This window comes from Mustela erminea, chromosome 6, assembly GCF_009829155.1.
Source record: "Mustela erminea isolate mMusErm1 chromosome 6, mMusErm1.Pri, whole genome shotgun sequence".
Taxonomy (NCBI): Eukaryota; Metazoa; Chordata; class Mammalia; order Carnivora; family Mustelidae; genus Mustela; species Mustela erminea.
The window spans coordinates 84,604,633-84,630,200 of NC_045619.1; the positions used below are offsets into that span (position 1 = coordinate 84,604,633).

General features: G+C 47.5%; 1 protein-coding gene across 2 annotated transcripts; it reads right to left on the bottom strand.

Annotated features, from left to right (window-relative positions):
• Positions 1–808: 808 nt before the first annotated feature.
• ARF3 (ADP ribosylation factor 3) lies at positions 809–20,651 on the bottom strand. Of its 2 annotated transcripts, none has more exons than XM_032348066.1 (5): positions 20,408–20,651; positions 5,975–6,215; positions 4,720–4,830; positions 4,357–4,481; positions 809–3,813 (listed from the first exon to the last, which is right to left on the bottom strand). In XM_032348066.1, the coding sequence occupies exons 2-5, from the start codon at positions 6,120–6,122 to the stop codon at positions 3,652–3,654; spliced, it is 546 nt and encodes a 181-aa protein (XP_032203957.1). In that variant the 5' UTR covers positions 6,123–6,215; positions 20,408–20,651; the 3' UTR covers positions 809–3,651. The 2 variants fall into 2 exon arrangements, with proteins under 2 accessions (XP_032203957.1, XP_032203956.1); XM_032348065.1 differs by lacking the exon at positions 20,408–20,651 and adding an exon at positions 7,464–7,523.
• Between the last annotated feature and the right edge of the window lie 4,917 nt (positions 20,652–25,568).

Here is a 25,568-nt window from a genome sequence, read left to right on the forward strand (position 1 = left end):
GTCTCTGTCTCCAAAGCTTAAGAAAGTGGTGAGAGTGAAGAACGCCTGCCTAACTAACCTAGACTTCACCCACCAAAGGAAGGAGAGCACCATCTCTTTCTTGTCCTAGAGCCAGACAATAGTAGCAGGAGAGGAAGAGAGTAGCGGCAGGAGTGGGCTGGGAGGGCAGAGGCTTGTCCTTTCCCTCAGGACACTTTGGAATCTCTGGATGAGGCTTGGCATCCTGACAATGGGGAACTGCATGCCTGAAGCAGAGGTGATACAGGGCCATAGCTGTAAGGAGGATCAAGTTCACTACACTATCCAGACCTTTACCCTTCATGTTTACTCACTGCTAAAGTCTAGAAATAGTTTGGTGAGGGGACTCCAATCTATGGATGAGGGAACACTGTTCCAACTAGAAGCCCCTGACTGCACAGGGCTGGGGAGATCTGAGAGTGGAGGCAGGGTGGGTCACTCCAAGTTCAGGGCCCTCTAGCCACTAAAGTCCCTAATGACTACCAACAGGTGATAAATAAGGCTAAGAATAGGATGAAAGCCTTTACAACTAAAAGAGCACAGTCACGAAGCCCTCACATTTTGGTGCCCAATTCATTTAGGCTCCCCTTCAGAGTATGATGGAAAAATAGTAAGCAGTGTAGAAATAAGCCTAAGTCCCTCCATAACCTCACTCTCCCCCTGTCAAGTGTACCCTTTACCCCTCTGCTGAGAGAAGGAGCAGTCTAGAGAGAGGGACCAGAGATAGGAATACCCTCATGATTAAAATACTGCCCAATGGCTGCTGCACATCAAGGATGAAGGTCTGCTCCAAAGCTGCATAAAACAAGTTTAATTTCCAACCAGGGTCACAGTCATCGTGTATCCCACATTTTGGGCAAGGAGAGAGAAGGTGAGTTATTAAACATATACAGTCTACATTCCAGAGGGGGAAAAAAAAGAAGAGAAAAACCAGGACTGCAGTTACCACTGTAACACCACAAAACAAACTTCGGAGGGGAGGGAGGCAGAGGGGAATCTCTAGGGGAAAAGAAAGGCTGTAACAGAGGAAAGCATAAAATTAAATCTACCAGAGGAGAGTGTGGGAGGGAGCAGGCAAAAATGGAATGAGAAACCCAATCCAAAAAGAGCTTTTAGGAGAATGGGACTGTAGCAAGGACTACCCCTGCCAAGGGCCTAGCAGCCAAGGACACTACCACGATCACTTACTGCCCCCTGCTGGATGGATCCTTGAGCAACACCAAGGCAACATCCAAGGCTGCTGCCTAACACCCTCAGGCCCACTGGTCTTTGGAGCCCCCCAAAACAAGGTAGGGGTGGGCCTTAAATAAGAAAAACATAATTGGGGCTGCCATCTAATTAGGGACGGTCAGACTGGGAGGCAGGAGAAGAGGCAAAATCCTCAGCTATTGCAGAGACCAAGAGTGGAGAATCCTAAGTAGGAACGAAACAAGGAAAGGGGAGACAGATAGGCAACAGCAGTGAATGAGCTGAGAAGGCAAAGGAAAGAATTCAGGAGGGGAGAGGCAACAAGTGCAGGAGAAAAAAAAAAAAAAAAAAGAGGGAACAGAGGCAGAGGCAAAGGAAAGGGCCAGAGGAAAGCATCCATGGGGTCAGGGGAGTGAATACATGTTAAAATGAACTAGAAGCTCCAGCACACCTCTCCCCTTACCCCTGCCACCAAATACACACGCGCGCGCGCCCGCGCGCACAAACACACACACACACACACACACAGGCCTAGAGATCAGGAGACCTGCACACTTCCACTGCATCTTGGGTAAACAGTACATCACTAAGGAACTGGCACTGAGGGAGACACCCCTGGAACCTCTCTTTCACAGTTCAACCTGGAGTAGGGTGGGGGTACTGATCTGCCTGTTGTAGACAAAGGTGGCAGGACACCTGGCCACATGGGGTGGGCTTGGGACAGTCCTTCTGGGAAGGGGCCCCTCAGTCATGTTGTGGGGGAAGGAGGGGACGGGGGCCTGGGTCCTGACCATAGCAGAAAGGTCATGGGCAGCCGTTTTGGAGCTCAGGGCGCAGCCAGCACACACGGGAGCCCACAGAAAAGCCACGGCTTCATAGAAACCGCAAAGTCAGGACCCAGGCCAGGACCTCAGGGACAAGCGCCCCCTGTAAACAGAGAAACGCAGTAGCAGCAGTTTCTGAACAACTACATAATGGTGGGAGGACCCTGAAGACCACTACATCCCACCAGCACCAACAACTACTTCAGAGTTCTAATTCCCTCCACTCCAAGCCTCAACTGATTCAGGGGAAGGGGCTGAAACGGGCAGAAGAAAACTGTTGGGGTGGTGTGAGGAGGGACAGCAGGATAGTCTGAGGGTCTAAAAACAGAAAAGAAGATTTTCAGCCTTCAGCACATCCCAGACTAGAAAAAGAGAGAAGTGGAGAACAGGGTAATTGAAACTGAGGCCTGCCATGTCACCCTCACTCCCCTGCTCCCCATTAAACCACCCAGCCAGCCCTGGTCAGGTCAGCAGGACTACTACCGTGAGGACACTCTGACAAAGGACAGATGAACCACCCAGTCCCCGAGAGCAGAAGATGAGGAAGGGGGGGCATGGGAAGGCAAGAGTAGACTGATCCATGCCTCACCTTCTCCTAACAACACAAAAGGATGAAGACGGAAAACCTGAGGCCCACCCGCCCCGTGCCCTGGATCCCAAACATACCCCATGGTCTTGTTCCCCTTCACCATTCTCCTCACAGGCTCCTGAGGAACAGATCTAAGGATGAGGAGGAGGATCAGCTGAATACTGGGCTGATAAGAGTGAGTGGGCTCTTCTCTCCTTCTCACTGGCAAGGCAGGGCAGAATGGCATCTCCTTGGGAACAGTCATCTAGCTATAAACACCACCCCCCTGCCCTGAACGGGGTGGAGAGAGGGGTACAAGAAAGACGGTGGTGGAAAATCCATCATCTGTCCTATCATCCAGAAAAATCTACCCACAGAGAGGAGAGGAAACAGTGCAGCACTGCGGCAGCCTTCCCTCTACCCTCCTGCCTCTACCTTCTTCCCTTTATCTCACCAGCACGGGAGGGGCAAATGATAGACTGGAGTGGGCAGTGTGACCTGGCCCCCAGCACTGAGTCTCCCCCCACCCCTCCACCCTTCCCCCTGCATATACATCTCTCTATACACGTATATACACGCGCACACACGCACGCACACACAGAGAGGCCCGTGCAATTTCCATGTAGAACAGGAAGAGAGGGGCGAAGGAAAGGAAGATGGGGAGTAGGAGAGGGAGCTGTGGGGAGAGGGAAGAGACTGAGATGCCAAGAGCACAGCAACCAGAGCCAAATGAAGCGAACGGAGAGAATACCCCACCCCACCACCCCTCCCAAACCCCAGAGGATGGGGGGGGCCACCCATGAAACCATAACAACCTTGTTTTTGTTTTAAATCCGATAAATTGGAATGATTCATCATCAGGACAGCAACTGGGGACTGGTCATGGACAGGGGAGTGGAGGGAAGGCGGGGGGCAAGGCTCTTGTTGGGCATGCGGACATGATACCCAGGGCCCTGGCCACACTGGCAACGGGAAGGAAGGGGCAGGGCTGGGGCAGGGAGACAGTAGGTGCGTCAGGGGTGGGTGGGGTGGTCGGATAGGGCTGTCTGGCTCTCACTTCTTGTTTTTGAGCTGATTGGCCAGCCAGTCCAGGCCTTCGTACAGCCCGTCCCCGCTGGTGGCACAGGTGGCCTGAATGTACCAGTTGCGGTGACGCAGGGAATGCAGGCCCAACTTGTCTGTGATCTCAGCAGCGTTCATAGCATTAGGCAAATCCTGGAGCACGAGGGAGACACACAAAAAGGAGGCTCAGGATCTTTCAAAGGCTTCTAGGGCACCAATCTACCAAAGCAATGTGTACCAGCACCCTCTCCTCCTCCTTCATTGTAGGTACCAGAACCCAGGTCCGAAAAAGCTGCTTTGGATTTAATCATCCCAGAACCATAGATCTATGCGCTAAAGGTCATTCCACTGGGGAGCTGCAAACCAAATATGGGGTTGATAGGGAAGTGAAGAGGTGATTCAGACTGGACAAAGAATCAGGTCTGTCTGACTGCAGGAGTGAGTGCAGTTGCAACAGGAAAGATAAAGGAGGGATCTGAGGTATCTCCCACCCCAATCCTTGAGGACAGAAGTAATGCTGACTAAAGCTGGGTAGGGGACAAGAAGAGGAACATCAATAAGCCAGGTAATCATAATCCTCCCACTTCCAAAATTCACAACACAGTCACAGGGCTTTCCCTACAATGAGCCCCAGCACCCATGATTTCCATAGCCAGGCTGATCTCCCTCAAATCCACGGGTGGGGAGAAGTCTCACCTGTTTGTTTGCAAAGACAAGGAGTACTGCATCCCGGAGCTCATCCTCCGCCAGCATCCGCATCAGCTCCTCCCGGGCCTCATTTACTCGCTCCCGGTCATTACTGTCGACCACAAATATTAAGCCTAGGGAGGCAGAGCATGGGCTGCGTAAGACAGCAGATGAACTCCCCTCATCCCTACCACCAAATGCCAACACCACTCTCTGTACACCCTCCAAATATGTGCTCCCTTTCCTCCTGTTCTCCCACCTCTAGGAGCTGCGGCAGGGTGAGGACTGGTTGGCCAAAACCAAGAATCACAGCCACACCTTCTGCTCACACCAAACCAACCCATGCCCAGCTGGGCAATTCGTATGCCGTACCTTGGGTGTTCTGGAAGTAGTGTCTCCAGAGAGGTCGAATCTTGTCCTGGCCACCCACATCCCAAACTGTGAAGCTGATATTCTTGTACTCCACTGTCTCCACGTTGAACCCTTTGGAAAAAAACAGACAATGGCAGTGGACAAATACCCCTGCAAACAATACCCCAGTCGTTTGTTTCTGTTTCCCCCAGCACAGCTCTGGTCCTAGCAAAGGAAAGAAAGCTAAGGCTTCCTCAGGCCTAGTATCCCCTGACCTAGTAGCCTAAAGGCCAAAAAGAAAACCTTAGAGAAAAAATGGAAGAGGATCAGGAACGCCAGTTAGGAGGTTCACAATCCCCTTGGTAACGTGAGCTAACCTCCGCTCATTCTGTCTTTGCCTCTCCCTCCTGCAAAGAAATGACTCAGCCCCACTCCTGTACCTCAGTCATCGCAGTCTGCCGCAGCTAAAATGTAGGCCTTGGGAAACACAATGAGGGAAAAGTGAGCTGAGTGAAATAAGTCAAGCAGAGAGAGTCAATTATCATATGGTTTCACTTATTTGTGGAGCATAACAAATACCATAGAGGACAAGGGGTGTTAGAGAGGAGAAGGGAGTTGGGGTAAATTGGAAGGGGAGGTGAATCATGAGAGACTATGGACTCTGAAAAACAATCTGAGGGGTTTGAAGTGGCGGGGGGGGGGGGAGGTTGGGGTAGCAGGTGGTGGGTATTATAGAGGGCACGGACTGCAGGGAGCACTGGGTGTGGTGAAAAAATAATGAATACTGTTTTTCTGAAAATAAATAAATCAATTTAATTAAAAAAAAAAAAAGTGAGCTCTAGTCCTGGAGACCCAAATGCAGAACCAGTGGACAAAGACGATCCGGAGCCCCATCTGGAAGGCAAACGTTCTCCCTCGCACAGGCAGGTCTTAACCAGGATCAGGGCCACTGAGGATCTAAACTGAAACAACTCCTGGCCTCTGGCAGGAACATCAAAGCCTTTCACCCGCTTTCTAAACAACACAGAGAACAAACTAGCTCAGTGCCTGAGGGCAACTGTTCAGTGCCAGGCTGCGGAAGTTCCCGCATCAGAGAGGGCCCGGGAAGGTGGGCAAACGGCAGCCCCAGCACCTGCTAGTAAGCTAAATAACCATCCTTCCCTGAATCCCCCCAAGTTGCATGGACTTGCCTGGTGGCCAGGTGGAGGATCTAGGAATAGGCCCTTGCCTGGCCGAGCTGTTGGCATAAAAGCCTCCATCTAAGCTGTGTCCTTACCAATGGTGGGGATGGTGGTGACAATCTCGCCCAGTTTCAGCTTATACAGGATGGTGGTCTTCCCTGCAGCATCCAAGCCCACCATCAGGATGCGCATCTCCTTCTTCCCAATCAGGCTCTTCAGGAGGTTTCCGAAAATATTACCCATGATCACAGCAACCACTTTCTGAGGACAGGAGGGCTCAAGTGCGGGCAGTGGCAGTCTGGTTTTGGCCTGGGCCCTGGTATGGAGAACACGATCCTAGGCAAAGAAACACATTCATTACCACCATCTGCTAGTCAGGATTTCATGTAAATGGGATTTGTCAAAGTCATGGCTGAAATTCACAGCAAGCTATGAAAATCAAGTCCCACTCAGACACATCCTGAGTCTTTGGAAGCAGAAACAGGACACCTGTTCTGCCACAATGTACCTGTGGGACTTTGGATGAGCTTTTCTCCCTATCCATATCTGCCCCTATAAATGGAGGGGATGGAACTAGATGACTTCTGAAGTCCCTTCAATTCTCTCACTCTATACCATACAAGGCCTTGCAAGACCATGAATGCCCCTCCCTCCCCCAACCTTACCCTGAGACTCCTGGAAAGGCTGAAAGAGGAAGGAGCAGAATGAGGAGTGGCTCTTTGTGACTCCTGACAAAGTTCAGGCTTGTCAGGTTCCCAGGGTCCATGCTCAATCAAGAGACTCCACTTCTTCCCTTTCTATATGCCTACAATTCCATCTTCCTTCCACACACCAAAATTAATCAGGAAGAAATAAGGTCAAGTTGTGCCCTGTTCATACAACGGAGCACCTATGCTAACCCTCACTCCCAGGCTCACCGTGGCCTATCCAAGGAGAGTTCCTCCACATTCTCACCTGCAATGAGGCAGTCACCTCACTCCCTGCCTCCTCCCTAACCCCCTTCAGTCTATTCCCCATATAGCAGCCAGACTACTTTTAACACCAAAATCAGGTCATGCTGCTTCTCTGTTCAAAACCCTCTCTTGGCTTCTTATCTTCCTTTCAGTAAAATCCAAAGCCACACCGTGCTTACCAGGTCCTGACAATCTGCATTCCCCTGCTTCTCTCCCACTACTTTTCCCTTGGCTTACTCCACTTCAGTTTCCCAACACTTTCCTGCCTCAAAGCTTTCATACTTGCTATTTGCTCTGCCCTGAATGTTCCTCTCCCAGAGAACCTTCACAGAGTATCCCCTCACTTCCTTCAGGTATCCATTGGAGGATCACCTTATCGAGACCTTCACAACCACCTCTGACACACACACATCACTCTTCACCCCATTTATCCCACCTCATTTTTCTTCATAGCATTTAGCACCACTGGATACATCACATATTTGTTTCTTGCTATACCATTTTTCTCCTACTACAATGTCAGCTCCTTATCTACTTTATTCACTGCTATGTTCCCAGTACCTTGAATAGTGAGTGCCTGGTACATAGCAGTTGAACAAATGAACTCAAACTTCCAGGGTCTAATACTGACCTTACTAAGCAGCTCTCTTAGATGCACTGGAAGCTTATGCCTCATGCATACTAGGATCTTAACTAAGATCTGCAGAAAATACAAAGATGGCAGTAAGAACCTCTATGAAGCTACAAAATGCCCATCTTCCCACCCCACCTATTGCCCCCAAAGACAGAATCCTAGAGTCACTCATTCCCTCTCCTCTTCCCTCCCTTCTCTATGGCACAAGACAGCCACAGAAATGCATCTGAGACAATGAAACAGGGGGTTCAGAATCGCCCATGCCAGCCAGTTCTCTGTGCCTGCAGAAGACATGTGTCAGCGGGCAGCTTATTCAGCAATCACCATATGCCAGCTGCTGGCATTCTCTATAGAGTCTGGGAACTAGAGGCACACACACACACACCCCAAACCCAGCAGGCGAAGGAACAGGTCAAGACAGAGTGCACCCAAACCCAAGAATGTGAAAGGTGGATGGGAAGGAATCTGGTTTACAAGCTAAAGCATGGGGGTTTAGTGGGAGCTGAGCTGTTTTCTCAAAAACTATTTCAGTTTTGTTTGTTTGTTTCCTATTCTACTCAGTTTGCAGCAAATTCCAGACTAGTACAGAGGAGCCAGATCGACAGCCCCTGGAGACCAAAGTACTAGTTTGTCCAAAAAACAGAAACAATGACTGCTTATGGAGTGTTTCATCTTCAAAGGCCTTCCCAGACATCCACTAATGAGCCAGGCGTGGTGCTTCTGGTAGGTTCCTCAGATGAGCCCTGCCCCTGACCCAGAGGGCTCACACCCCAGGGAGAGGACCTGGCTCAACCCTAGGGCTCAACCTCAGCCAAGTCGCCCACTAGCCATCCTCCCTGCCCATCCTGCCTAAACCCGAGGCAGGCAGATCCCGGAAGATCCCTAAGCAAGAGGGGACCTCTGCCCAGCTAATAAGATCAGATTCCATCAACCCTGGCAATCTGTAGTAGTCAGACTTCTGGTTCTGCCACCCTCACCTCCAGAAATTTAAACCTTCCCCAAGTCTTCCTGGTCTTTATCTTGTTTCCTACTCAGGTCTCCTCTTCTCCAGCTCCAGATGATACTTTGCTTTAAGGCTTTGGTAATAGGCTTTGGCCCAGGTTTCAAACTGAATTTACACCTCGCATTTATCTTGCTGTCCTCATGAATGAAGCAACTGCTGACTGAGAGATTACCAACTGCGAGTGGCTGACAAAAACCCCTCGCCCCAAAACATGCACACACTGTCCTCTGGTTTGCTTCTCTGCTAAGCTAATATACTAACGTCTTGGTTCAAAAGCCGATCCCAGTGTTATACTCACTTCTCTTTCCTGGCATGTCCCTGAATTATTTGAGCCACTCATGTGGCACATACTACCTCATGGAGCTTTCTCTCTCTCTCAGAAGTCTGTACATTTACTGTCTCTACAGTTTAACTGTATTCTCCCTGGGCAAGGACTATGCTTTTTACTTATTTTGGATCTGTCCCCACTCCAAGTACCAAGCCCTCTATAGCAGTTCAACCAAGCACATGGGCCAATCTGAGCCTCCTCTGAGGATGTCCCTATCATTTCTTCTGCGCTAGCAGTACTTGGTCTCTCTGTGTAATGCACAGCTGGTTTCTATGATATCCTGTCAATTCTTGGTCATCTTCCACACCGTATCTGACCCCAAGACTGGTTTGGAAACACCACAAAAGAACTAGAAGACCAAAATCGGTGGAATTTTCTGCCATTGAACACGCAATGGGCCTGATGGATAACTGATGAAATGCCCACGTAGTCACTGCATGTCCTCTGGCAGCAGCACCACGCCTTGAAATTACTGGACATTATGACTCCTCTTTAATATAATCAGGAACTGGACTCAGATGAGCATTCCAAAGTGGATGTTAGTTCTCTTGTCCTGGACTTCTCTGTCCCTATCACCAGCTAGCATGTTGCCTCTACCACAAGGATGGTGGCAACTTACAGCTTTGTGTCACGAACACACCTCTTGGGTTATATAGCCAATTTTCACTTTCACCCATACTGCATTCCTAAAAAAGCTCTGGGAAGCAGCATGGCAAAAAAAATAAATAAACCCTGGATTGTTTCCTATGTACTGCACAGCCTCTAGTTACTCTCTTCTACCACAGATGGCACTCCTGTGTCGATAGGGCAAAATGCCAGGGTTCCACGGGCTGTGAGAAACCAAGAATCGGCAGTCAAAACTGAAGATGAGTGGCTTCAGATGAAAAATGGGCTACGGCAATATCCCTATGATGAAAAAAGTATATCTCAACATTCTATTTTACAGCCACAAACTTTGTTATCACTGGTACAAATAACAAGAAGAGCTCCTAAAGTGTGGAGCAGGAGCTCAATCAAGCACACTGCCTGATTTAAGCTTCATCTGAGGATGTCCTCACTGATGACAGCTTACCGCCCCCGAGCCAGTCCTCCCACCCCCCCAGGAGAGGCAGGCTGTTGCTGGGACCGTTCAGCCATCCTGACCTGCCTTACTCTCCAGGTGATTCTGAGAGTCACACTCACCTAACTCTGCTGGCTGACTCGGCCATGCCTCCGATGACACCTCTGAGGGGACTTCTGACCTGGCACCTACTCCTCCTGTTCAGGCTACATGGGTCCAGGGAAAAGGAGACCAAGGTCTCTCAAACCCTCTGCTGCCAGGCAGGGTGCGCTAAAAGCAGCTTTGTTCCCAGACCATTTTCACACTGAGATATCACTAATAGAGATGCTATTTTTAGTAAAGCCAATGGAGCAGCCCAATAAAATATAAGGAAACAAAAGCAGGTTCTGCCCGTATTTAGTTTCCTTAGCACAGCTGGCTTGTGACCTCTATAAACTTTCCAAGTTTTTGTCTCAAGAGCACTGTAATCACAAGCACACAAGAACTAATAGATTAGAATCTCAATGACTTCTTCTGGACTCAGAGATTTCTCAAACCCAAGAAATAGCTTCTGATGGCAGCTTCCATCCATTCACTAAGCAATTATCGAGTATACAGAACTAGGGATAAAAAGAGGAAGACAGGGCGCCTGGGTGGCTCAGTGGCTTAAGCCGCTGCCTTTGGCTCAGGTCATGATCTCAGGGTCCTGGGATCGAGTCCCGCATCGGGCTCTCTGCTCAGCAGGGATCCTGCTTCCCTCTATCTCTCTCTCTCTCTCTCTCTGCCTGCCTCTCCGTCTACTTGTGATCTCTGTTAAATAAATAAATAAATAATCTTTAAAAAAAAAAAAAAAAAGGAAGACAACTTCTGCCTTCATGAAACTCAGTCAATGAGAGGGAAAGACTAGCAACCAGAGAATTACAGAACAGCATGAAGGTTAAGTATAAAATAAGTAAATAGTATTATGGGGACAGAAAACTAGAGCAGTTCATCAAGACTGAAGGCTAAAGGGCAATTCCCAGACACGATTCTCAGGTCACCCTTGAGCGGACTCCCAACAGAACAGGAAGTAATCAAACAATAAAGAAGAGGGAGTGGGGGAGAGGGAACAGTGTGTCAAAGGCATAAAGACTTGAATTAGAGGCAGCACTTTTTACTAGCCAAGCCAGGTGCAGTTGGAGTCAGTTTATTTGGGTGCCACATTGTGAGTAAAAGGAAGTGACCACAATGGAGAGGTAAGAAGGAACTAGATCATGAAGGGCCTTAAAGGCCACACTGAATAACATGATCAAGTATGTGCTTTAGGAAGACCATCCTTTGTGAGTACCTAACTGACTCAGTCAGTAGAGGATGCAACTATTTTTTTTTTTAATTTTACTTATTTATTTGACAGAGATCACAAGTAGGCAAAGAGGCAGGCATGGGGGGGTGGTGGAGAGCAGGCTCCCCGCTGAGCAGGAAGCCTGATGTGGGGCTCAATCCCAGGACCCTGAGATCATGACCTGAACCAAAGGCAGAGGCCCAATTCACTGAGCCACCCTGGCGCCCCAGGGATGCAAGTCTTGATCTCACAGTTGTGAGTTCAAGCCCCATGCTGGGTCTAAAGCTTGCTTTAAATAAAAAAGGGGGGGGGGCCTGGGTGGCTCAGTGGGTTAAGGCCTCTGCCTTCGGCTCAGGTCATGTGTGGCTCTCTGCTCAGCAGGGAGCCTGCTTCCCTTCCTCTCTCTGCCTGCCTCTCTGCCTACTTGTGATCTGTCTGTCAAATAAATAAATAAAATCTTAAAAAAAAAAATTTTTTTTTTTAAAAAGGACCATTCTGACATTCATTTAGGATATAAATTAAAAGGAGAAAAGACTTGAGGCAGAGAGCCCATGTGGGAGATACATTAATACAGCTGAGAAATCAGAAGTTCTTAACCACAGATGGCAATAAAAACAAAACGACAGATTTGAAACATCAAAACAGGGCACCTAGGTGGCTCAGTCAGTTAAGCTACTGCCTTAGGCTCAGGTCATGATCCTGGAGTTCTGGGACTGAGCCCTACATTAGGCTCCCTGCTCAGTGGGGAGTCCGCTTCTCTCCCCACCACCCCCGTACCCAGCCTTGCGCATGAGCAAGCTCTCTTGCTCTCTCTCTCAAATAAGTAAATAAAATCATTTTTTAAAAAAAGAATAAAAAATAATTAAAAAAAAAAAACATAGTGTTTTGAATATTCCAGGCTATAGTTGTAGGCATTGGAAGAGCCATGGAATATCAGGAGATGGAATGGTTGTAAGCTGGTCAGTTTCTAAGAATAGGGCAACTTTGGTTAGAGGGCAGTGCCACGGAATGTTCCACAGAAACAAATGAGTCTAGTTTTTATCTCATCACTTTTTTATCTGGCCATGTATTCTGAAACAGACCAGATTCTCTGTTCTGACTCACTCACTTGCTGGTTGTCCACAGAAAAAGAGCTGTCCATGGGAAAATCCAGACCCTTCCCAGATGCTTGGGCCTCTCTAAGCAGACAAGGCAAGTTTGATCCTTCATTTCTTAATAATGTGGCCTCCTTTCAGGTTCTTCTGTACTGAAGTCATCTCAGACTAGAAGGAAAACTGGCATGATTCTGGCCTGAGCCTAAACACCGTTAATTGAGTTAAGCAGAGCCTAATTTTAATTGGTTATGTTTTAATTTGTAAGAATAGCATCAACTGTCTAGTAGCTAAGTCTAACAGGTATCTCTCAGGCTTTTTAAGATTTTGTTTATTTGAGAGCGAGGGTGTATGAGGGAATAGGAGGATGGGGAGGAAGGAGAGGGGGAGGGAGAGGAAGGGGGAAAGAATCTCAAGCAGTTTCCACACTGAGTGTGGAGCCGCAGTGGAGCTCAATCTCAATCCTGAGATCATGACCTGAGCTGAAACCAAGAGTGAGACTTAACCGACTGAGCCACTTAGGTGCCACTTTCAGGTCTTATTTTAATTTGCCCTGTCTACAGCCTTTAACCTTCCTGCCTGTGTTTTTGTTTGTTTGTTTTTCAAAGATTTTATTTATTTATTTGACAGAGAAATCACAGTAGGCAGAGAGGCAGGCAGAGACAGAGAGGGGGGAAGCAGGCTCTCTGCTAGCAGAGAGCCCTATACGGGGCTCAATCCCAGGACCCTGAGATCACGACCTGAGCCGAAGGCAGAGGCTTTAACCCACTGAGCCCGGTGCCCCCCCTCCCGCTTTTTTTAAGGTTTTTTCCTCATTAGTATCTATGCTGTCTTACTGTCTTGATGTCCTTTTGGTCACTCTGGTTGCTTCTTATTTTCCTTCCTGGCCTTCATTTTTGCCCACTGCTTTAAATGTTGATGCACCCCAAGTTTCTGCCTTTGGCCTTTTCTCCTGTCCACTGTACTGACTCACGCTAGATACATCAGTTAGAATAGCATCAGTTGCAAAAGACAAAAGACGCACCTGGGGCTTCAACGACATGTAAATTTATTAAAGCATATAGCTTGAAGTCTAAGTAAAATAAGCCAGACACAAAAGGACAAAATTGTATGATTCCATATATATGAAGCATCTAGAACAGTCAAATTCATAGAGATAGAAATAGAATGGTGGCTGCAAGGAGTTGGAGGTAGGAGAAATGCAGGTTATTATTTAACAATTACAAAGTTTCTTGGGGCACTGGGTGGCTCAGTGGGTTAAGCATCTGCCTTCGGCTCAGGTCATGATCTCAGGGTCCTGGGATAGAGTCCAGCATCGGGCTCCCTGCTCAGCGGGAAGCCTGCTTCTTCCTCTCCAACTCCCTCTGCTTGTGTTCCCTCTCTCACTCTGTGTGTGTGTGTGTGTGTGTGTGTGTGTGTGTGTGTGTGTTTCTCTCTGTCAAATAAATAAATAAAATCTTAACAAAAAGAAAAAAAAAAGAACAATTACAGAGTTCCAGTTTGGGAAGATGAAAAAGTTCTGAAGATAGATGGTGGCGATGGTTGCACAACAGTGTGAATGTACTTAATGCCACTCAACTGTGCACTTAAAAATGGTCAAAATGGTAAACTGTGTTATATATATTCCCCTACACACAGGAATCTACAGCTAGAACACTTGGGTTGTTGTTTTTTTAAAGATTTTATTTATTTATTTGACAGAGAGACATCACAAGTAGGCAGAGACGCGGGCAGAGAGAGAGAGGGAAGCAGACTCCTCACTGAGCAGAAAGCCTGATAGGGGCTCAATCCCAGGACCCTGAGATCATGACCTGAGCCGAAGGCAGATGCTTAACCCACTGAGCCACCCAGGAACCCAACACTTGGTTTTTTAATCTACCAGCTTTACAGCATTATTAAGGACCCAAATTTTCTCCATTTTTCTGCTCTGACATCCTAGAGTTCTTATGTCTGTCTCTTCATGCTCTCAGAATCACTCCAGCATCTCACTCTTCTACATAAACATCTGAAGTTGGAAAAGAGAATGTTGCCATATGTCTTTTTTTTTTTTAAGATTGAGGAAAACTTCCTCAGAAGCTCCCAGTAGACATTCCCCATATCTTATTGGCTAGAATTAGTACATGACCACTTGTGACTCAGTCATTGGCAAGGGAAATGGAATGCCCACATCCCTTAGGGCTGGGGAAGGGTATCTTTATGTCCCCCTCCCCAATATCTGAACACATTGGGGTTCTGTTAGAAGCAGGAAGGGGAAGAATGGCTCTTTGAGTAGATAGCCAGTTAACTGCTGTCATCCTGGATCTTGGTTTCTCTTATAGCTTCAGTTACTATCTGTGCAGATGATTCCCAAATACCCAGCCCAGACTTTCTCCTGAGCTCATACTTTAGCACCTCAAAATCCAAATTTAATCTAAAAAATTATATCTTTGGGGCATTTGAGTGGCTCAGTCGATTAAGAATCTGCCTTCTGCTCAGCTCATGATCTCAAGGTCCTGGGATCAGCCCAGGGAGCGGTGAGATCCCTAATCAGTGGGCAGTATGCTTCTCCCTCTCCCTTTGCCTCCCCCCACTTTGCTCATCCTCATGCTGTCTCTCTCTCTCAAATAAAATCTTTCAAAAATACAAAGAAGAGGGGTGCCTTGGTGGCTCAGTCATTAAGCGTCTGCCTTCAACTCCCGTCATGATCCCAGTGTCTTGGGATTGAGCCCTTCATCGGTCTCCCTGCTTGGCGGGAAGCCTGCTTCTCCCTCTCCCACCCTACTTGTGTTCCCTCTTTCCCTGTCTCTCTGTCAAATAAATAAAGTCTTTAAAAACAAACACAAAAAATAAAAAATAAAAACAAATACCTTCAATCTCAGATCTGTTCCTCTTGTAATTCTTGGCTAAAGAAGTGCCACCAGATCACCCAAGCCAGAAACCTGGGAATCATCTTTGACTCATCTACTCTTCCTTCCTGTATTTAATCAGTCATTAAATCCTGTGGATTCTACTATTCTGATGTTTCACTATGCTTTCTTAATTACAAAAGCACTGAAATTCCACAAGTAGTCATCCTAAAGCCCTAATAAATGTTGCTCCAATCTGGCTCCCACTTCACAGGTCAAAATGGAGCTGCTGGTGGTCAGATGACACAGGATGCTATGGTTTAGACAAGGCCCACCATTACAGAGCAGTCTAAGGATTCAGAATACAGGAAACTGACTAGCTTGGGGAATAACAGTTACCGATTATCTCTTAGCACCTCAAACACACTCCTACTCTAGGATTTAGTATGTTTTATTCATATTTGTCTGTTTTGCTTTCCAGAGCTAAAAGTTCCCAAATAATGTGCCTTTAATGCATTACAGGTCTGTCATACATCCCATCAGTACTGGATGGCTAGGCAGGGCTTAAGGTGGCTAAAGCCCAAGGGCCAGTCATCTCAGGCTGCAAGAACTATGTCTGTCTCACTATTACCATTTTCTGTTTATGCCATGATGACAAAAGATTGAGGAATTACTTCCCTAAACTATGAGCCCCTTGTCAGCAGGGACCATGCCTTATTCATGTTTCATGTCCCCAGCACCATGACTAATCTGTAGCTGGTGACTAACATGCTTGCTTTTGAGGAGTATGGTTCCACTGATGGTGGTAAAATATTTCTGAGCTCGAGGAAGACAGTATTCTATAGATGATCCCTGATCCTTTTCTTGTATCTGACAAACTCGAGAAATGGTTGCTATGTTCTCAGAGCTCTAGGGTTCCTTAGATGGGATTCACAGGCTTGGGGATGGGGGTACTATATAAGAGGCTCTAATTATGCTCCTCCCCTCTACACCACCACCAGAGCAGCCCATTTTTATCCACGTAACATATCAGACTTCAAATAAGACTTTATATAAGGTAATGTTTAATTGCTTTTACAGAAGAGTTAGAGGGGGGTCAAAAACCACTACAACAAAAAGCAGATGTTCTCCTGCATCCTAAATCATGCTAAAGTTTAAACATCCATGCCTGACACTCTAGTGTAAAAGCTCATAAAGGAAAGGTTATACCAAGCTCTCATCAGTAATGAGGAGCTAAAGGGTAGGATGAGATCTGCTACACCCAGTCATCTCACCTTTCTTCAGGAATATGGTGATAATGATAATGGTGGATCCATGAAATCCCAAACCATGTCCCTTCTGGTCCATATGGCACAGCAGATCCTTTGTAAAAGTCCTATGCAGGGGCGCCTGGGTGGCTCAGTGGGTTAAAGCCTCTGCCTTCGGCTCAGGTCATGATCTCAGGGTCCTGGGATCGAGCCCCGCATCGGCCTCTCTGCTCAGCAGCGAGCCTGCTTCCTCCTCTCTCTCTGCCTGCCTCTCTGCCTACTTGTGATCTCTGTCTGTCAAATAAATAAATAAAATCTTTAAAAAAAAAAAAAAAAAGTCCTATGCAAAGCTCTAAAACGTTCATGGAATCCCTACCTCAATCAGGTCTTTCCCAGACTATAATGCAAGCCTTCAAACATCTGTGGAACTTCTGAATGCTCCCCATGTCTTTTCAGTATCAAAAAGCTTTCCTAGCACTCTACCTGTATTTGTGACAGATGCTGGAAAGGTATAGCAGATAGAATTACACAGACATCACAATTCTGGGCCTTAATACAGTACATTCTGAAACATACTCAGAGGCAGACATTTAAAGGAGATATGACTAAATGAAAAGAGTGGCCCAGGAAATGGAGGATGCTGAAATACTGAATGAGACCTAAGGTAAAGGGACCCAGGAATTTAAATCCCTGACCTAGGTCAATTAGAGTGCTCTTGTGCAAAAGAGTCAACCATTACTTCAATCATGCTGACTTTCCTTTTTTTTTTTTTTTTTAAGATTTTATTTATTTGACACAGAAAGAGAGAGAGAGAGATCACAAGTAGGCAGAGGCAGGCAGAGAGAGGGGGAAGAAGGCTCCCCGCTGAGCAGAGAGCCCGATGCGGGGCTCAATCCCAGGACCCTGAGATCATGACCTGAACCCAAGGCAGAGGCTTAACCCTGAGTCACCCAGGCAGCCCTCATGCTGACTTTCTAACATGAACACTATTCTTGAGCCCCCACATCCTTACCCTGCATCCAAGTTGATGGTTAAGGGCCCCTGCCTTGCTCCAGCTTCACCTCCCACTCAGGCAGCAGGAGCTGCCTCTGTGAAGCTGATGCTGAAAAAAGATTTCATTGCTCATAAGCCTACGACCAGCAAAGAAAGTCATGGTAACAATCATCCCTCTACACAGGCGGCAAGTTACTCTTTTGTCAACCTCCTCTCCTTTGAGGCAGCCCTAAGTGCTCATATTATTATTACTATTATGATGATGATTATTAATAGCAACTAACACTTATTTGGGGCTTACTATGTGCTTTGTATGGTACTAAGCACTTTACATAGATTATCTCATTTAATTCACATGCCAATACTATGAAGTAGGCACTATCATTATCATGTTCTTTACTGATGAGGAAAATGAATCTAAAGGAGGACAAGTAATTTCACCAAACTCATAAAACTAGTAATTAGCAGAGGCAGGATGTGAACCCAATTTTGTCTGATTCCAAGGTCCACCTCTGAAAAACCACAACATATTGCCTCTAAATTGACCCACAACAAAAATGGTGAGGAGAGCCAAAAACAGTGATATGCTTTGAGTCTTGGGCTGCTTGGCATCCATTCTTAAGGATGTACGGGAAAGCAGATTCCACAATTTCCCTGTTATTTACTCAGCTTTAACAAACCTGGTTTTAAAGAAGTTCCTACTTCAAGCAACAAATCCCACCCACTACCCTCTGAGTCCATTTCCTCTTATTAAGACTCCAGGGCAAAAGAGAGCAGCAGAAATGAACACACACAATATGATCCTTGTGCACTTGAGACTTCACTTCCACTCTTTCCAGCCTGCTGTCACCCCTCCTTTATATTACATTCAGTTTAATAATAGCAGCTACCATTCACTGGCACCAGTTCTGTGCCAGGCACTACATACATACATTGGCTCTCTCCTCCGTCACCTCCAGACTTTCAATTTTGACAATACTCTGAAGGACTTAACATCTGATGGAGAACCCTTTGCCCATGATGGGGAAGCAGGAGATCTGGGATTTCAGATAGATAATGACTTTGTGTTCTAGTAATATTTTTCTTTATGTGTCTTAGTTTCCATTATCCATGTCTGTACTGTGCCTCTTAGGAAGGTAGAGAGACCAAGATTTCTTAATTACACTGCTTAAGGGCCTTTGTACCCTCACTCAGCTATCTCCAGGCATTCTCCCTGACAACCAAACCACCTTTTTCTCTTTCCTCAAACTTTATTCCAAAAGCTCATTGAGTTCACTCCATCCACATCCTGTATTCATCCTAGGGCCTGTGTTAGGCACTGTGGGAGATACAACATAAAATCCAATCCCTGCAATCAAAGTGTCTCATCTCTTCGTAAAAACAAGACTTACACATAAAATTTTTGATGATGCAAGGTAATAATTCTATGCTGTGGGGCGCCTGGGTGGCTCAGTTGGTTAACTGGCTGCCTACGGCTCAGGTCACCATCCCAGGGTCCTGAGATCAAGCCCTGCATCACACACTCTGCTCAGCAGGGAACCTGCTTCTCCCTCTGTCTCCACCCCTGCTCATGCTTTCTCTCTCTCTAACAAATAAATAAAATCTTTAAAGTAATAATAATAGTAATTTTTCTATGCTGGGAGGCAGGAAGCATGTAAATGTGTGATACACAGGGGACCCTTCCCAGCTAAATCCAAGGTCAATGATTCATTCTGTGAAAAGGTGACCTCTGTGGATCAGTTTCTTCCTTAAAATGAGCTTCCAGAGACATGTTATTCAAACTCAGGTCTAATGGGCAAAACCCAATTCACTGCTCCACTCCAGTCATATTAAGTGGAGACACTTACCCTGAGAAGCTCAAGACAAAATGGCAGCAAAGATGGTCACCAGCTGATTAAGGCCAGTGGAGAAAAGTATGCAAAGACTAGATTCTTTCCTGTTGCACTGACCAAGCAATCAGACTCCTGCAGCAGATCTCCTAGCCATAAAACTTTCATGCCATAGACCAGGGGTGACCCAATCCAACAGCACTGAGGTAGGTTTTGAGTTACGCTTCTCCCTCAACTGTATGACCTCACTATTTCTTCTCATTCCTGACCACATACCACACTCCTCCTGGCCTGGTCAGAGGGAGACCGGCTGTAATAAAACCCAGAAAGAAGGGAACTCCCCCAAAAGAGGAGCTATCACTTTGCTATGCAAGTGGCCCGGGTTAACAGGCAACCCCACCTCCCCCTCCTTCCCTCAAACATTGGTGTAAGCAATGGCTCCATTTTCTGTTCCGGGAATCCTGGTACTTCCTAAAGAAGAATGCGGATTGGAAGACACAAACTAAGAGCCAGCGACAAGCTGCTCCCTCCTCCTGTGAGACCGCCCCCGCTTTGCCTAGGGCAGGAAGGCACCACCTCTGCTCTCCAAGCAAAGATCTGATCTCCCCCCCACCCCCACCCCCGTCTTCTGACTCTCCTCCGCCCGCTCCCCACCTGCTGCCCTCTTCCCAACGTGCGGTTCCCAAGACTCAAAGCGCAACCTCTACCGGAATAGTGCCCCTGGGGTGCCCCACTAGCGTGCCTGGCAGACTGATGCCTAAACCCCCTACGCACTCCTGCCCCACGAAGGGAGTACAGGGTGTCACTGCAGCAAGGCTCTGGTCTCCTAGTACTAAGGTGGAGCAGGAGAGAGGATAAGAAAAAGCGGCATTCCCTAGCCCTTTAACAGGAAAACGATACAAAACAGTCATCTCCGCCCCCGCATCACCTTCCTCTGGACTGTACCTCCACCTCAAGCCCGACCCCCCGTAAGGCGGGTCCTGCAGGCGAGGGGAACCTAACTGCAGCCCGGGTCGCCCCCGCGTGCGAGGCAGAGCACAAATTCGTGTGCGCCCCCCACCCCCACGGCAGCTCCGCGTCCTTCAAATGTGGGGGCAGGCGAGAGACTGGCCCGGCGCCCCCTCCCAGAGCTCTCGGGTGGGAAAGACCACACCGCTCCATGGCCGGCTGTGCCGGGGGCGGGGGGTGGGGTGGTGTCTGTCTCTTCAGCCCCCACCCCGAGCCTCTCCTCTATGGGGACCCGCCTTCCTTCCCCAGACCCTCACCTGTTCCTGCTCCCAGCTCCGCCGCCACAGCCACCGCCTCCGCCCCCGCAGGTTCTGCTCGGCACTGGTTCCGCTCCCTCCGACTCCCCCACGCCGATTTCGGCAAGGCTGCTCCCCCGGCCCCGCTCCCCAGCTCCCTCCTTCCTTTCCTCCACCTAGCACCGGAAGCCGCGAAGGCGACGGGAGCTGTGCGGCGCACCCCCACCCCTAGACCGGGATACTTCCCACCTCCCCGATCGCGCGAGAACTGCGCGGTAGCGAGCGGCAATTCTCGCGAGATCTATCACCATGGCAGCCGTTGCAGCAGAGGCAGCCGGGTGCTGGAGCTAAAGCCTGGGCGGGGGCGATGTGGGGGCTGCAGGCTGTTGGCGGCGGAGGCGGGAACCGGGAAGTGGGGATGAGGCAGTGGGCACTGAGGTGAGAATCCCAAGCTCCAGGACCATGCCTGGAATTTAAGAACTGGAGCTGCATGCTGGCCACACTGGAAGAGGCTGGGCGGAGAGGCAAAAACAGGAGTAGGGTATGAGTGCAGAGCCCTTGCTGTGGCCTACCCTGGCTAGCTGCATCTCCCTGAGAGCCCTCGCTGCATCACTGTTGCTACTCACTCCTCCCAAGCCAAGGCTAGGTTACTTAGGGGTCTAAATCAGGAGATCCTTTCCCATGGGGAAGAAGAGAGAGAGTGATGAATTTAAGAGACTGAAGGAAAAAGCTGGATTCTGGTCCAGTTAGGAAGTCGGAAAGTGAAAGATAAACGGTGGAAACCTAATATTCAGAGTTATGGCTTGAGGGAGTGTACCTACATGACTATGACTTTTAGTATCCCAAAGAAAATGAGACTACACCCATGTTTCTCCTCTCCTGCCCAGCCCCCACTTTCCTTACACTCATTTCTGCACCTGATCTAGACATGCAGAACTGCCTTGAAACAGTCTCTGCTATTATAGAAGAAAGGCACTGGTAATACTAAGAAGAAGGATCTTTAAGTGGCCTCTCTCCTCAGTGTATGGGAACGCATAGCTCCTCCCTAAGGCTTAGGCCAAAATTGTTGCTTTTCTGTTTTGGGGTTTTGGTTTTGGTTTTGGGTTTGGGTTTGGGTTTTGTTTTGTTTTTTTGTTTTGTTTTTGGTTTGGGTTTTGGTTTTTGTGGGTGTTTTTGTTTTTGTTTTTTGCCTTATTTCTTGTCTCTTTCAAGAAGAACCAGGTTTGGGGCACCTGGGTGGCTCAGTCATTAAGCATCTGCCTTCGGCTAAGGTTATGATCCCAGGGTCCTGGGATCCAGCCTAACAGGCTCCCAGCAGCCGGAAGCCTGCTTCTCCCTCTCCCACTCCCCCTGCTTGTGTTCCCTTTCTCACTGTGTCTCTCTCTCCCAAATAAATTAATAAAATCTTAAAAAAGAAGAAGAAGAAGAAGAACCACCACCACCAGGTTGGTGAATAGAAGAAGAAGACGACGACAACGACGAAGAACCACCAGGTTGGTAGATAGCCACACTGTGTCTATCCCTTGTCCCCCATCAACCCCTGGTGTATACATTCATCACTCTCTTCCTCTTATCCCAGTCTGTTTTCTCTGTTATTTTAATGTGGAGAGTAACTACACCCTAGAATATGAAGCCAAGAGGACCCTAATTTAAGATGGTGAGGGAAGATCTGGATAACAAGGAGCATGTTTATAACATGTATGTCCTGGGCTGTTGCTATTAAGAGGCTTTGCCCTGATAAACTCTGTGTTGTAAATGGCAGAGACTTCTTCAGTTTTATTGCAAACTATTGGATCAGGCCCTGGGATACTTCCACATGTACTCTTTCCCTTTCTTTTCCTAAAATTTTCACCCCACCAAGTTATGCCCCTACACCAACCACCAAAATTATGCTTTGTGGGACGCCTGGGTGGCTCAGTCAGTTAAGCGGCTGACTTCAGCTCAGGCCACGATCCCAGAGTCCTGGGATCGAGTCCTGCAAGGGGCTCCGTACTCCACAGGGAGCCTGCTTCTCTCTCCGCCTCTGCCTGCCACTCTGCCTGCTTGTATGTGCTCTCTCTTTCTCTCTCTGACGAATAAATAAATAAATAAAATCTCAAAAAAAAATTATGTTTTGCACTCCCCCCTCCCCTGCTTCACTAGTGCCCCAACCATGCCAACATGCCTTTGGAAAATCTGACAGGAGGTAAGAATTCATTGTTCCTGCCCAAGACTGTAGATCCTCTTGGGGTTGGGTCTCAGGTGTTACAAAAGGATGGAAATGGTGATAGCCTAATATGGTTAGCAGCAAGTACCATGACATTTGAGTCAGAACTGATGGATGGAGGGTGCCAGGATGGCTCAGTCAGTTAAGTATCTGCCTTCAGCTCTGGTCATGATCCTGGGGTCCTGGGATGGAGCCCCACATCTGTCAGTCTCCCTGCTCAGTGAGGAGTCTGCTTCTCCCTCTCCCTCTGCACCATCCCTTCCCCCACTTATGCTCACTCTCTCTCTCAAATAAATAAAATAGCTGATGAAAATCTCCCAGGCTTTCTGTCTTTCACCTGTCTGGAGTCTGGAGTCTGCTCCAGCATGACTGGGTGTTTTCCATTGAGCAGAGATAGCAGAGGTGCTGCCTAGTTGGCAATAAGCCAACCACTGCCACTCCCCAGCTTCCCAGCCACTTGAAAGGCTAAGGGAAAAGAGCTCATCCAGAGCTGAAAGAGGCCTAGAGGCCTCATCAGTCTTTCTCCCTGTGACTGTCGGTGGAGCTAAGTAAAAGCTGAAATTGTAGCCACCCGCTCTGTGGGTTGCACACTCCCACTCTCGTCACTGACCCCAGGCCTGGGTCTGAGCCCAGCGCGTGTGCCGGGAGCAGGGTTGGGGGGGGGGGGTGTTGGCCTTGCTGACAAAATCCATTTGGAATTTCTCAAGGTTGTGGTTTGGGGCTTAAGTTTGCCACAGAGTGTGTCTGACGAAAGAGAAAGCTAGAAAGAGAGGGAGCCAAAGGGAATACAGAGGAAGGAAACAGGAAAAAGCTGAAATATTCTTGCTGTAATGCCATCAGAGAAATGAGAAATTCCCATTCTGGTTGCTCCTTAACATTATTCTCTCTCATATCCTATGTCCATTCTAACTGCATCCCCTCTCTGCCCCATACACACCAGGCTTAGTCAGTGACTGAAGTAAGGATGAGATATCTTCCCGCTTCCATCAGATTTCCAAGTCCAGGACTCTTAAGTGGAAATTCAGGACATAAGATTATGCCATAAAATACTGGCCTAACCCAACATTCCTCAAAATGCTCTTGCCACCTGAATAGCAAAATCACCTGATTTTGAGGGTAATTTGGGTAGCAGATATACCTATTGCCTAGAGAAATAGAGAAAACCATTTCTACATTCCACGGCCAAAGAGATGACCTGTTAGAGGCAGCATCTTGCAAACCCATAAACATTTAGTAACTTGTAAAGTTCTGAATGTGTGATGCCTGTCCCTTTTCTGAATTGAATGATAATGCTTTTCAAAGATACTGGGGTAGGAATAGATTATAATTGTTTAAAAATCTGTTTTCTCTAGTTTTGATTATCTCCTAAAAGATAAAGGAATTATTTTGCTAAGATTAAATGCAGAAGAGCTCTGAATAAGGAAGGACAAAATACATATGCAAATAATTCAGTAGGAAAGCATGCTGTTTTTGCTGGTTTCCAGAGCAAAACACTCCCTTTCTGAGCTCTGGAATCTCTTTTATATGTGTCCCATTAGTCTACACTTGATCTTAGCCAAAAGGCCGAGAAGCGATGTGTCCCATTAGTCTTATATCCCCCTCCCAAGTTCTCTGATTTGGAGCCATAAAGAAAAGCACCTGCTCTTTTGGGTCCCGGCTTAATGTTGAGATCCGCTCAGGACTTGAAATCTCCAGAGCAGAGGTAACCACATGCTGTAGGCAGGGGTCAACAAAGTACAGCCAGAGAACCTAATCTCACCCGAAATCAGGTTCTATGAATTAAGCCTTATTGGACACAGCCACACCCATTTGTTTATGTGTAGTCTATGGCTACTTCTGATTCACAACAACAGAGTTGAGTAATTATGGCAGAGTTGAGTAGTTGCAACAAACCCCACAAGCTTAATCCAGCTGACCCTTGAATAACACAGGTTTGAACTGTGCAGGTCCACTTAATACGTAGATTTTTAAAAACAAATACCTTATACTACTGTAAATGTGTTTCATCTTATGATTTTTTTTTAAAGATTTTATTTATTTGACAGACAGAGATCACAAGTAGGCAGAGAGAGAGAGGAGGAAGCCGGCTCCCTGCTGAGCAGAGAGCCTGATGTGGGGCTGACCCCAGGACCCTGGGATCATGACCTGAGCCAAAGGCAGAAGCTTTAACCCACTGAGCCACCCAGGCGTCCCTCCTTATTTTTTTTTTTAAGATTTTATTTATTTATTTGACAGAGATCACAAGTAGGCAGAGAGGCAGGCAGAGAGAGAGGAAGGGAAGCAGGCTCCCTGCTGAGCAGAGAGCCTGATATGGGGCTGGATCCCAGGAACCTGGGATCATGACCTGAGCTGAAGGCAGAGGGTTTAACCCACTGAGCCACCCAGACGCCCCTCCTTATGATTTTTAATAACATTTTCTTTTCTCTAATTTATTTTCTCATAAGTACACAGTATATAAAACACGTGGCATACAAAGTATGTGTTAATCTGTTAATGGACTGTTTCTGTTATTGGTAAGGTCAACAGTAGGCTATAAATAGTTAAGTTTTGGGAGACCCAAAAGTTACATACAGATTTTTGACTGCTTAGATAGTGGGGACGCCCCCAAACCGCGGATGTTGTTTAAGGGTCAACTGTTTACTCACTTTCAAGCCCTCTACAGGTAAAAGAAAAAATGCCAACCCTAGTTCTAGGGCAAGGACCAAGGTGAGGTCTGGAGTTGAAGCACGTAAAAAGTAAATTGGGCCTATGTTTGGATATCCAGCCCCCACCCCCAACCTCGAAGTACCCTCTGGTTTTTCACAAAGAGAGATGCCAACTGAATCACTGAGGACCATTTCAAATCCTTTGTGGAACTAGGCAGGATACATGTAAATAAAGACATTGGGTGTATGAGGGTAGAATTCACCTGGAAAAGAAGTGATGGACTGGGATCGCAAGTGTGGGCAGAAATAGAACCACCTGAAGCCACTGGTC

Excerpts from the sequence above, each read along its gene's own strand:
- ARF3 (XM_032348065.1), bottom strand. The coding sequence starts at position 7,508 with ATGAGGCATAAGCTTCCAGTGCATCTAAGAGAGCTGCTTAGTAAG. Across the intron at positions 6,216-7,463 it reads TAAGAGAGCTGCTTAGTAAG|GATCGTGTTCTCCATACCAG; the intron begins GTCAGTATTAGA and ends TTCTTTGCCTAG. Across the intron at positions 4,482-4,719 it reads CTACTTCCAGAACACCCAAG|GCTTAATATTTGTGGTCGAC; the intron begins GTACGGCATACG and ends CTGCCTCCCTAG.